At 33.5% G+C, this 11,076-nt stretch overlaps 1 protein-coding gene across 1 annotated transcript; it reads left to right on the forward strand.

Moving 5' to 3' along the window:
• The first annotated feature begins 1,540 nt into the window (after positions 1-1,540).
• On the forward strand, positions 1,541-10,614 carry LOC134722419 (uncharacterized). Its single transcript, XM_063586039.1, has 4 exons — positions 1,541-2,342; positions 2,649-2,743; positions 3,667-4,051; positions 10,369-10,614. Exons 1-4 carry the CDS (start codon positions 1,587-1,589, stop codon positions 10,612-10,614), a joined length of 1,482 nt encoding a protein of 493 aa, XP_063442109.1. The 5' UTR covers positions 1,541-1,586.
• Positions 10,615-11,076: the final 462 nt, after the last annotated feature.

The following is an 11,076-nucleotide window of genomic DNA, read 5'->3' on the forward strand; positions in this document are numbered from 1 at the left end:
AATCAAAAGTAGCTGACCTCCATCAAGTTATTGACCAAGTCAAACCAGATATTATAGTAGGTACAGAATCCTGGCTTACGCCAGATATATGTAACTCTGAAATCTTCCCTAAAGACTTGTTCTGTATTTATCGTAAAGACCGGACAGGTCGTAAAGGAGGGGGTGTCTTCTTAGCAATTTCAGTTGATATCTTGTCATCAGAACAACTAGAACTAGACACAAATTGTGAATTACTATGGGCAAAAGTAGATATAATTGGACTAAAATCAATCTACATTGGGGCTTATTATAAACCACAGGAAAATGACACTGAAAGTGTCACTGAACTCAGCAGATCATTACAGAGAATACCAACACACAGTAATATCTGGCTTCTTGGAGATTTCAACCTCCCTAAATATGACTGGGTTAAACAAGAACTGAAACCAAATTGTAAATTTACAAATACATATAATAACTTTTTCGATATTATGAATGATCATAATCTTGAACAGGTTGTACATATACCAACAAGACAGGAAAACACACTAGATCTGTTTTACCTTAACCAGCCTTCACTTGTACAAAACATAAAAACACTACCAAGTCTCGGAACATCAGACCATGACATTGTCTTCCATGAAATGAACATCACAGTAGGTAGAAAAAAGAAAACACCAAGAAAAATAAGTCAATACAAAAAAGCCGACTGGGACAAAATACGCACAGAAGTAAAAAATTTCCAAGACGAATACTTTTCTCTAACACAAACTAATAACACCACAGAAGAAAAGTGGACACTGATCAAAAACAAAATACAAGAAATAACAGACAAAAATATTCCATCAAAAATAATGAAACAAAAACAAGATATTCCTTGGCTAACACCAGAAATAAAGAGACTAATAAGAAAAAGAGACAGAATACATAAGAAAATAAAGGCAACAAAATCAGATAAAAAATCGGATACTATCAAAAAGCACCGATCCTTAAAACACCAAGTACAACAAAAGCTTAGAACATAGTATTGGAACTACATAGAAAACATTATAATTGAAAGTAGTAAACTGAAAGACAGTAAACCAAGCAAAAAATTTTGGTCATTCATAAAAAACCAAAAAAGTGAAAATATAGGTGTATCACCACTAAAGGTAAATGGTATCACAAAAACAAACCCCCAAGATCAGGCTGAAGCACTTAACCATCAGTTTCACTCAGCATTTACCACACCTAAACCTTTGAAATTATCTCACATTTGTGAACTAAAATCATTAAAATCAGCAACACATAAATTTGAAATGAAGCAAATAAACATTACCCCAGAAGGAACATCTAAATTACTAAAAAACTTAAACCCATCAAAAGCTATTGGTCCAGACAAAATATCACCTCATTTTCTAAAAGAAGTTCATCATGAAATCTCACCTATAATATCTGACTTGTTTAATTCATCAGTAAATACAGGCACAGTACCAAACGACTGGAGAGAGGCCTTGGTTACACCAGTTTTCAAAAAGGGAGCAAAATCTAAACCTGAAAACTGATGGCCCATCTCTCTAACCTGTATCCTTAGTAAATCACTAGAACATATAATAGTATCATCCATAATGAAACATCTAGACATTTACGATTTACTATATCCACTGCAGCATGGTTTTAGATCAAAAGTTAGCTGTGAAACACAACTTTTAACTTTTACACAGCAAATACTGGATTACATGGCAAACGGTAAACAAACTGACGTAGTTGTCATGGACTTCTCAAAAGCGTTTGATAAGGTGGACCACCAAAGACTTATCCTAAAACTGAAACGCATGGGAATAAATAACATAACAACAAATTGGATAGAGGCATGGTTATCGCATAGATCACAAAAAGTGGTGGTTGACAGTCACACATCAAATAGTTGTCCTGTATTGTCAGGCGTTCCCCAAGGGTCTGTTCTCGGGCCATGCCTGTTCTTAATTTACATTAATGACATGCCAGACAACCTCAAAAGTAATGTTCGCCTCTTTGCAGATGACACTATTGTGTATCTAACAATCTCATCATTAGATGACTGTCACACCCTTCAATCAGACCTACATAAACTGGAACAATGGGAGCAAGAATGGCTTATGTCCTTTAACCCAGACAAATGTGAAATCATCCACATAACAAGAAAACATAAACCAATCATCTATAAATACACATTACATAATCATATTTTAAAATCAACAAACAAAGCAAAATATCTTGGCGTTTCCATCACAAACGATCTGACATGGAATTCTCATATAAATGACATCACGAACAAAGCAAATGCATCACTGAGATTTATAAAAAGAAACGTCAAAACTAACAGCATAAAAACAAAAGAACTGGCTTACAAAACATACATAACAGTGGCGGATTCAGAGGGGGGCGTAGAGGGCGTACGCCCCCCCTTTGCTCGAACTTTTTTTTTTTTTTTTGTAAAATTATTAATCAGTCTAGACTTCGTGAACTTTTTCATTTCCCGAGAATTTAATTTTTATACGACAATTCTTAACTTATAAATATATTTTTCGCTGGTATTTACTGATTGTCAAAGTCATGTGATTTGCTATGGTGGAGTTGACCAATGCGTTGAAAAAACGGCACACGGCAGTCATTTTGAAATTCAAATTACAGTTATATACATTGCTTAGGCTGAGGATGTCATGACAATCAGGAAGTCTTCAAAGCGACACAGGATTGAGCAAGAACGTATTGACTTCTATTTAACTATTCCACCAAACAGAAAGTAATAGTAAATACTCTATAGACTATTATACTTTCATGAAAAAAAGTTCCACAATATTATTTACCTACGAAAACATGTTTAACCCTAAATGCCCCAACTTATTTATTTTATAAATACAAAAGTTGAAGAATGACCCCCAGTCACCCCGCCGCATTTTTGCGCCTGTTCCAAGTCAGGAGCCTCTGGCCTTTGTTACTCCTGTATTATTTTATTTTTAGTTTCTTGTGTACAATTTGGAAATAAGCATGGCGTTCATTATCACTGAACTAGTATATATTTGTTTAGGAGCCACTGAAGGAAGACTCCGGGTGCGGGAATTTCTCGCTACATTAAAGACCTGTTCGTGACCTTCTGCTGTTGTTTTTCCTATGGTCGGGTTGTTGTCTCTTTTACACATTCCCCATTTCCATTCTAAATTTTAGTATAAGCTCTAGAAAGATTTCAAGTCTCAGGTACGAAACCATTTGATTTGAGGAGGCATTCTGATATATTTGAGAGAGAAAAAATTGACTCTGATTTTTGCCTAAAACAAAAATTCTGGCCGTATCTGGATTGAAAACAATAGTCTTGTCCACTTTTTTGCTTTTAAAAACGAAAATTTCCAACAAATATTTAGCATGAAATGAACATGATCAATAAAAACGGGCGTAGTTTTTTGTGGCCGAGGTTTGCATGTCTTACTGGAATGTCTGTTTCGCCGGACTTATATATATTAAAAACTTTTTCAAGACCAGACTGTAACCTGCCTGCTGGTTGTGACCGTTTGAATAGTGCATATTACACTTATTTTATGTTTTTTTAGCCCAAAAAGGGTCCCAAAAATTTTTGGCCTCGCTCCGCTCGGCGATATATTAAAATCTTCGCCCCCCCTTTCCAAAATCCTGGATCCGCCCCTGCATAAGACCAAAAATTTAATATTGCAGTGTCGTCTGGGACCCCTGGCAGAAACAACAAATACATAAAATTGAAATGGTACAGAGAAGAGCTGCCAGGTATACACTCAACCAATACAGCTATCAAAGCAGTGTAACAGCCATGCTTGAACATCTAAGATGGCCAACATTACAACAAAGAAGAAATCTTGCATCCGTCACCATGCTATACAAAATTCAACACCAATTAGTCTCCATCCCAGTAAATACATACCTAATACCATCCAAAGAACATAAATTTATACAGCCATTCTCTCCCACAAACTATCATTTGTATTCATTTTTTCCTAGAACAATAAGGTTGTGGAATACCCTACCATACCAAGTAGCCTGTAGCCCAGACTTAGAAGCTTTTAAGTCTGGTGCAAAACCACATGTATTGCTAAATCAAACCATGTTTTTAACTATATACAAAAATAAAAAAAAAAATAAAAAAATGTTTTTTCTTGCAATTATTGTAAATATGTTTAGTTTTAATTTGTTTCCCTAGCATGTGCCTTCTTGTAATCTTCAACATATTGAAGTTAAGAAGTATTATGTAGATGTAGATGAGGAAATTAAACATTTGTTTGATTTCAATTCTTTGTATAAATAATATGTTCTAAAACACAAGGAAAAGTGATCTCATAATACAATAATTAAACGTAATACTGGCTGTTATACATAATAGATGATAAAATAAATATGTAAATAATGTTTCATTTTTTTTATTCTATCAATTTTAACTTTCTTGCCGCAAAAATTTTTTTCTTTTGCATATTTTTTTAATATTTATTGCAACAATTAATTTTAATTAAAAAAAATATGTTTTCTTGTCGCTAAATAGTTTTTTGTTGCTTGTTGTCGCTAAAATAATTCTTGTTGTCGCTTCTTGTCGCTTGTTGTCGCTAATATTCTTGTTGTCGCTAATTAGTGAGACCGGCCAAAAGGTTATGATGAACCTTAACCATGATGAGTTACAGATTATTGGATAGGGGGCAGATTTTCATAATAGAGGTAAAAATGGTGTGAAAAATACGGGAAAACATCATTAAAACAGAGCTGTTGCTTGGAAACACACATAGTATTTCCCACACTTTCATACTATTTCCACCTTCTTCCAAAAAATCTGCCCCCTATCCAATATGGCCGAACTAACCGTGAAGAGCCCTATTAGAGTTTCGTTTTGCTCCCTTAATTTTTGCCAGAATAACGGGCTTTGCATTTTTAGAAATTGTTGAAAATCCCAGTTATACAGACTTTTTTATAAACGCCTTCAGATATTGGGCTGATTTGTGATTAAAAATACCTGTAAAAGCAAAAGGTGAGCGCACGGCAATATTAAGGCGAACGGACCCAGATACATTAATTGCGTACTTCAATTTTTTTTTTAAAGATTAATGGTAAAAAGAATATTCACCTTTTGTTCATCAGTTTCTCATAAGAAATTATTTTCTAGGAAGAAGGAAGTATTTTGTAGTCTGTAGGTGTCGCTTTAACCCGAATAAACCAGTCGTGTTATATTTCACTCACTAAGGGTGGGTTACACTAAAGACCTGAAAATGGACCTGAAAGACCAGAAAAGACATGAAAAATTACGACTAAAATTATTCAAATTGCAATAACTTTTTTATTATTGGATGGAATTTCTTCAGGTTGAAATTTTATTAATTGTTAATATACATTTTTCATTAAAAAAAATAAATTATTTTTTGTGATGCCAAAAGTTGGACCTGAAGGGAGAAATGAAAAAAACTAACATGACGGTACCCAAATTGCACCTATTTTGACAGATTTTCACCTACGTTTGTGTTTATTTTGTAGCCCTATCCTTCTTTATTGTATAGGTACACCAATTTAATTTTTAATCCATATTGAGTCATAAAAAAATGGGTTTGAATCAACCTCCAAACTGTCCATGATTCTGTAATGAGCTAGGAGTACCCAAATTGCATCCATGCTTAAATTCACATCGTCAAAAGTCTAATATCCTCCTCCTCCTCTGTATCTTTAACCCCCTTTGTAGAGGAACCATACGCTAGTATGTATAACTTGTGGCTTTCTTATATACAGTGATGCCTCCACCAAATGTGTTGCCGCAGTGCTGAGACTATATACACAGTGAGATCCTACCCACACACAATTATATTACAATTCCGTTATCATGTATTTACAATGTTTCTGTGTTGATTAAAAGTCAAGTCACATACTTTAAAATTCCTCTCTTTCTTTATATATATATACACTGTTATCACATTTATACCCCTAACCAAGCTTTTGTTTAATTTCTTCAAATATTTTGAACAATTGGATGCTTACTCTTCATATTTTACGAAATGGATACTTATGACTCATAAAAATACAAATTGTTAGTCTCTAGGAAAAATTGTTAGTCTCTAGGAAATCTTGTAAGATTTCCGTTGCTATTTTTTCTAAATAGGTGCAATTTGGGTACCCTTACGTTAAAGGGACCTGAAAATCTTTGGCCGGTCGGACTAATTCTACTACTTCAATAACTTTTTTTAATATTCAATGTCTGAGTATCTTTCAACTTTTGGTACTGTGAAATTAAAAGTTTAGGATAATGATATAATAAAAAAAAATATATGAAAAATATCTTTGGAGTGTGAAAACTCGGACATGAACGGAAAATTAGATAACATAAATTTGCTTGAAAAGACTGCGGTCAGATTTTTCAAGATCTTGAACTGTCTTCAATCAATCTCCATGAAATATGATTTTTGTTATAGAAAAGGTATGATATGGCGATCCGATGGATACATCTGTTGTAGAGTTGTCACTGACTCAGACGTGCTTATGAATATAATCATTTTCTGTGACTGTATCTTACATTAATTTGTAGGATCCTTTACTATAGACAATTTAGCTGATCTGTAACAATAACATCTTCATGCCTTATATATCATGTACTGTAGTACGCCGCTAGATTAAAACTGACGTGGAAAGGTAACACATGGCCAGCGAAAGCTCTATTTGTGTGGTCTAGCGGGACGGATGCAGTGCAGGCGATTTGGTGTCACGATATCACAGAAGCATGGGTTCGAATCCCGGCGAGGGAAGAACCAAAAATTTGCGAAAGCTTTGACGTTCGCGTTATAATAACGTTAAACTGGTATACGAATTTTCTTGCATATTTGGCATAACATATTTAAGTGAAATGGTCTGAAATATATAAAATAAAGTTCTCGTTTAATATGCATTAAAAATGGAAATCTGCATTGTGTCAAGGCTGAGACTACTATAACACATGTGTTATAGTAGTCTCAGTTCAAGGATATAAGATGTCGAAATATTTAACTGGGATACTCCATAAAGACGGTCCCGGAGCTATAACAAAGAGAAATCTTACTAAATTAATGACCACACCCCCACTTTATAAAAGCATGCAAGATACATTGAAAAGGGAAATGTAAACAAAAGTGAGATCTTCTTAATTATAATTCTCAGCCAGTCAGTATCTGAAATTCCTAGCAATGCTATTAAAAAATTCGAAGCTATACACATGAATGAAAATCCTCACAATAAATCTCATGAGAAAAAGTACTCCTTAGTCGTGAACATTTCAGTAAAAGATAACGTGCAATCATTTTAACATCAGAGGCCCCTGAGGGGCCTCGGGTGTATTGCCATCGCCTACTTTTCAAAGATCTTCAAAGATCAAAGAAATGCATATAAAATTAGTGTTGGGAAATTAACCGTATGAACCCGCGGACAAAAGTGCAGAACAAAATTCCTTATCGCTTCTTTAAAATTCATGTTTTCAATGGATACTAAGATTTTTTTGATTTTTGTAAATGCAAATTAATAATATGAAAATGTTTTGTCGTTAGAAATATTCGTATATTAATCAAACGATCTTCAATATCAATGATATACCGAAAAATTGTTGTTGCGGATGAATACCACGAATGCATATTCATCAAGTGAGCAAGAGCGAGCGAGAGAAAATCAATTCACGCAATTACACACAGAAAGGTCATTATATTTCAATTATTTGATTTAGAGTAACATCTTTAAACCGTTTGTAGCATATTTGTCTATAATATTAACGTAGCAAAATCAGGAATATTTAATCTGACACAAAATCTAATCATTTTTCAGGCCGCGTCCCCCGCAGCCATTTTGAAAATACCAGCAGATTGGGTAGGAGTAACAAGAACCTGCAATGCCTTAAAGATAAGGTTACTTTCTTTGTATTCTTAAATGCAACAATTTGTGGTTTTTTTTAAAGATCTCAACAATTTTTTAAGTTAAATTTCTTTTCTTCGTAAATAACAAGTAGATTGATCACTTGGACACACTTGGAACTATTTTCTGTTTTTTAAGGTACTGTTTCGGATTTTCGCTCCTTCTCCGACTTAGTTACTTGCATTAGTTTCAATTCAATTCAAAATATTTTATTGTTCAAATATCAAATGTACATTTAAACAAAGGGATTGGACAAAAGGCAGTGCCTATACAAATCCTTTCCCATACAAGATGGATTGAATAACATGCATGATATATATAGTATATAATTTTCTGATAAGTTAATAGATCATACGTTGTTGCAGTGAGTCAGGGAGGCAGTTCCTCCACTTCTTGAAGTATTTTTTGTGTATACATATATAAATGACTATGTTAACAAAGTTCAAGCAAGACCTACTGAAGGTGATATCGAATTTTATACCAAAATAATAACTGTTGGTTAGGAATCAAATAGATCATAAAGTGATTTTTACTCAAATTCACAAGCTCACTGCAACAAAGTTGTTCTATTTATATGAATAAAAAAAATTGATTGGCCCTTTTTTGCAATACATAAATAATTTAGTCTACCATCTTATTACATGACTATTAATTTCTTGATTTTTGAAAATATAATTACTAATACAAAAAATATAATAAAATATATATAAATTTATTTGCAAAAAGATGCTAAACACAATTGGTTGTTTTTTGTGTTAAAAGTTAGGTTTGTCTTTAATTAAGACTAAAGAGTGGTACACTGTGGTTATAGGCTGGTTTCTAAACTGTATAATATCACATGAATTATTATAAAAATCTTCCAGTTTCATGAATATATTGTTGTACATATGTAAATATCTCTGTGTTTTCATCAATATTTAAGTCTGAGCAACCCTGTAGTAGGACATCAAGATTGACATTTTTAAAGTTACTTATTTTTCGAAAGAGCTCATATCTCTGATAAATGTAAAATGGACAAACATAAAAGAAATGAAAATCATCTTCTACTGGATCTCCACATGCACACATAGAGCTGTCCGACAAATGATCAAAGAGATGATCTTTTAGATCACTAGCCTCATTTCTTAATTGGCAGTGGATTATATTAACTTTACGTGAACCAGTGGAAAAGAAAACAGGACAAGGACTTATGTCCTCATTCAGTTTTCTTTTAAATCCTGTGAATCTTAAAATATTTTTAATTTATCCATCTAGTGAATTCCACTTTTCAAGAGTATGTGGAATAAAACTGTTTTATAGGCTGTGGTTCGACACTGAGGAGTTTTAAATTCCCTTTTTTTTCTCAGACCATACTGGTCATTAGTGTTTGTACATGACAAGATATCAGCAGCAATATAATTAGGAATATCTCCAGAAATAGTTTTATGAAGAAACAATAATTTGTTTTTCTGCGTCTATTCTGGAGGGAATCCCAACCTAATTCCTTATATAATTTCCATCTAGGAGTTCCCTTTCGAAGCCCAGTTACAATTCTGGCAGCAGCTTGTTGTACAGACTCAATTAGATCTGATTCTTCTTGTGTGCAGTTGTCCCAAATTATGTTCCCATATTCTAAAATAGGCCTTATAAATGCAATATAAAGTCTTTCAAGAGACTGTCTATCAATCTTATGTTTTAAATATCTCATAATATTAAGATGTTTACAAGCTTTTGAATAAATATCCTGTATGTGACTAGACCATTTGGCATTAGAAGATAAGGTTATACCAAGATGTTTATGTTCTGAGACATTTTCTAGAGGTGCATCATTCATGCATAGTGATGTGACATCAATATTTCTTTTTTCTCGTAAAATACATAGATTTGGTTTTGTCTGCATTGAAGGTTACACCCCATTCCCCTGCCCATTGATCTAATGATTCTAGATCTTGACCCAAGGATTCAGCTGCTGATCTCTCATCATGTACAACACAATATAGACAAGTATCATCTGCAAACAGTTTTATTTTGTTTGTAACCGCATCTACTATATCATTCACAAACAATAAAAACAGAAAAGGGCCCAAGATGCATCCTTGAGGGACTCCTGCCTTGACAGTATTCCAGTTAGAAAAAAAACCATTTACTCCAACCCTTTGTTGTCTATCAGAAAGATAACTTTTGAACCAGTTAAGCAAATTACCCTTTATTCCATATTTTCTTAACTTATATAGAAGTCCCATGTGCCATACACGATCAAATGCCTTTGACACATCACAAAAAATAAATCTGACATCTTTCCCTTTGTCAAGATTTTTTACAATCTCATCATATAATAAAAGTAACTGATTTATAGTAGAGTCCTTGTTTCGGAACCCGGACTGTTGATCAGTTAATATTGCATGATCATGTATATAATTATGTAAATACTTAAAAATAATTTTCTCCAATATTTTGCTAAAACAATTAGTAACAGAGATAGGTCTGAAGTTTGAAACATTGTCCTGATCTCCTTTACCCTTGTAGATAGCTGATACATTTGCCAATTTCCAATCACTGGGAACTGTTCCTGATTGTAAGCTTTTATTAAATATGAATGTTAGAGGTGTAACCAGTGATGGGAAAATTGCCTTAAGAAATTTTGGAGGTAGCTTGTCAGGTCCAGCTGGTTTGTTAATATTTAAAATTTGGAAATGGTCAATTACATCCTGCTCTGTAATCACTATGTCAGACAGCTCATATGGTGCCAAAGGTGGGACATTAGGCAATTGAGGTTTTGTGTCAAATCTAGATTGAGCAAAAATAATCATTTATGGCTGTTGCTTTCTCAATGGGATGAATAAGAATCTCTCCATTTACCTTAATGGGAGAATTTTGACTCTCTTTATTTTTGCAAACACTCTTAGCTATTCTCCACCACTTCCCTGGTGGGATTGATTTATCGACTAGCCAGTAGGGAATTATGCAAGTTAATCAGGTACTGACGTTTAGCTTCTCTTACTAGATCAATCACTTCATTTCTAAGTTCTTTAAATTTTTTCCAGTCTGAAATTAAATTTCTTGATTTAGCTTTTTTGTAAGCACGGTTACGCTTTCGCATTTTAACTTTAATACTGGTTGTGATCCAAGGTTTGTCCCTGGGTCTCACCAATACTTTTTTTTTTGGGGAATATATGTGTCCATGACATGATGAACTTCTTGGTAAATTAGACCATTTATCTTATTAATGTCATG

The sequence above is a fragment of the Mytilus trossulus genome, chromosome 6 (genome assembly GCF_036588685.1).
Source record: "Mytilus trossulus isolate FHL-02 chromosome 6, PNRI_Mtr1.1.1.hap1, whole genome shotgun sequence".
Taxonomy (NCBI): domain Eukaryota; kingdom Metazoa; phylum Mollusca; class Bivalvia; order Mytilida; family Mytilidae; genus Mytilus; species Mytilus trossulus.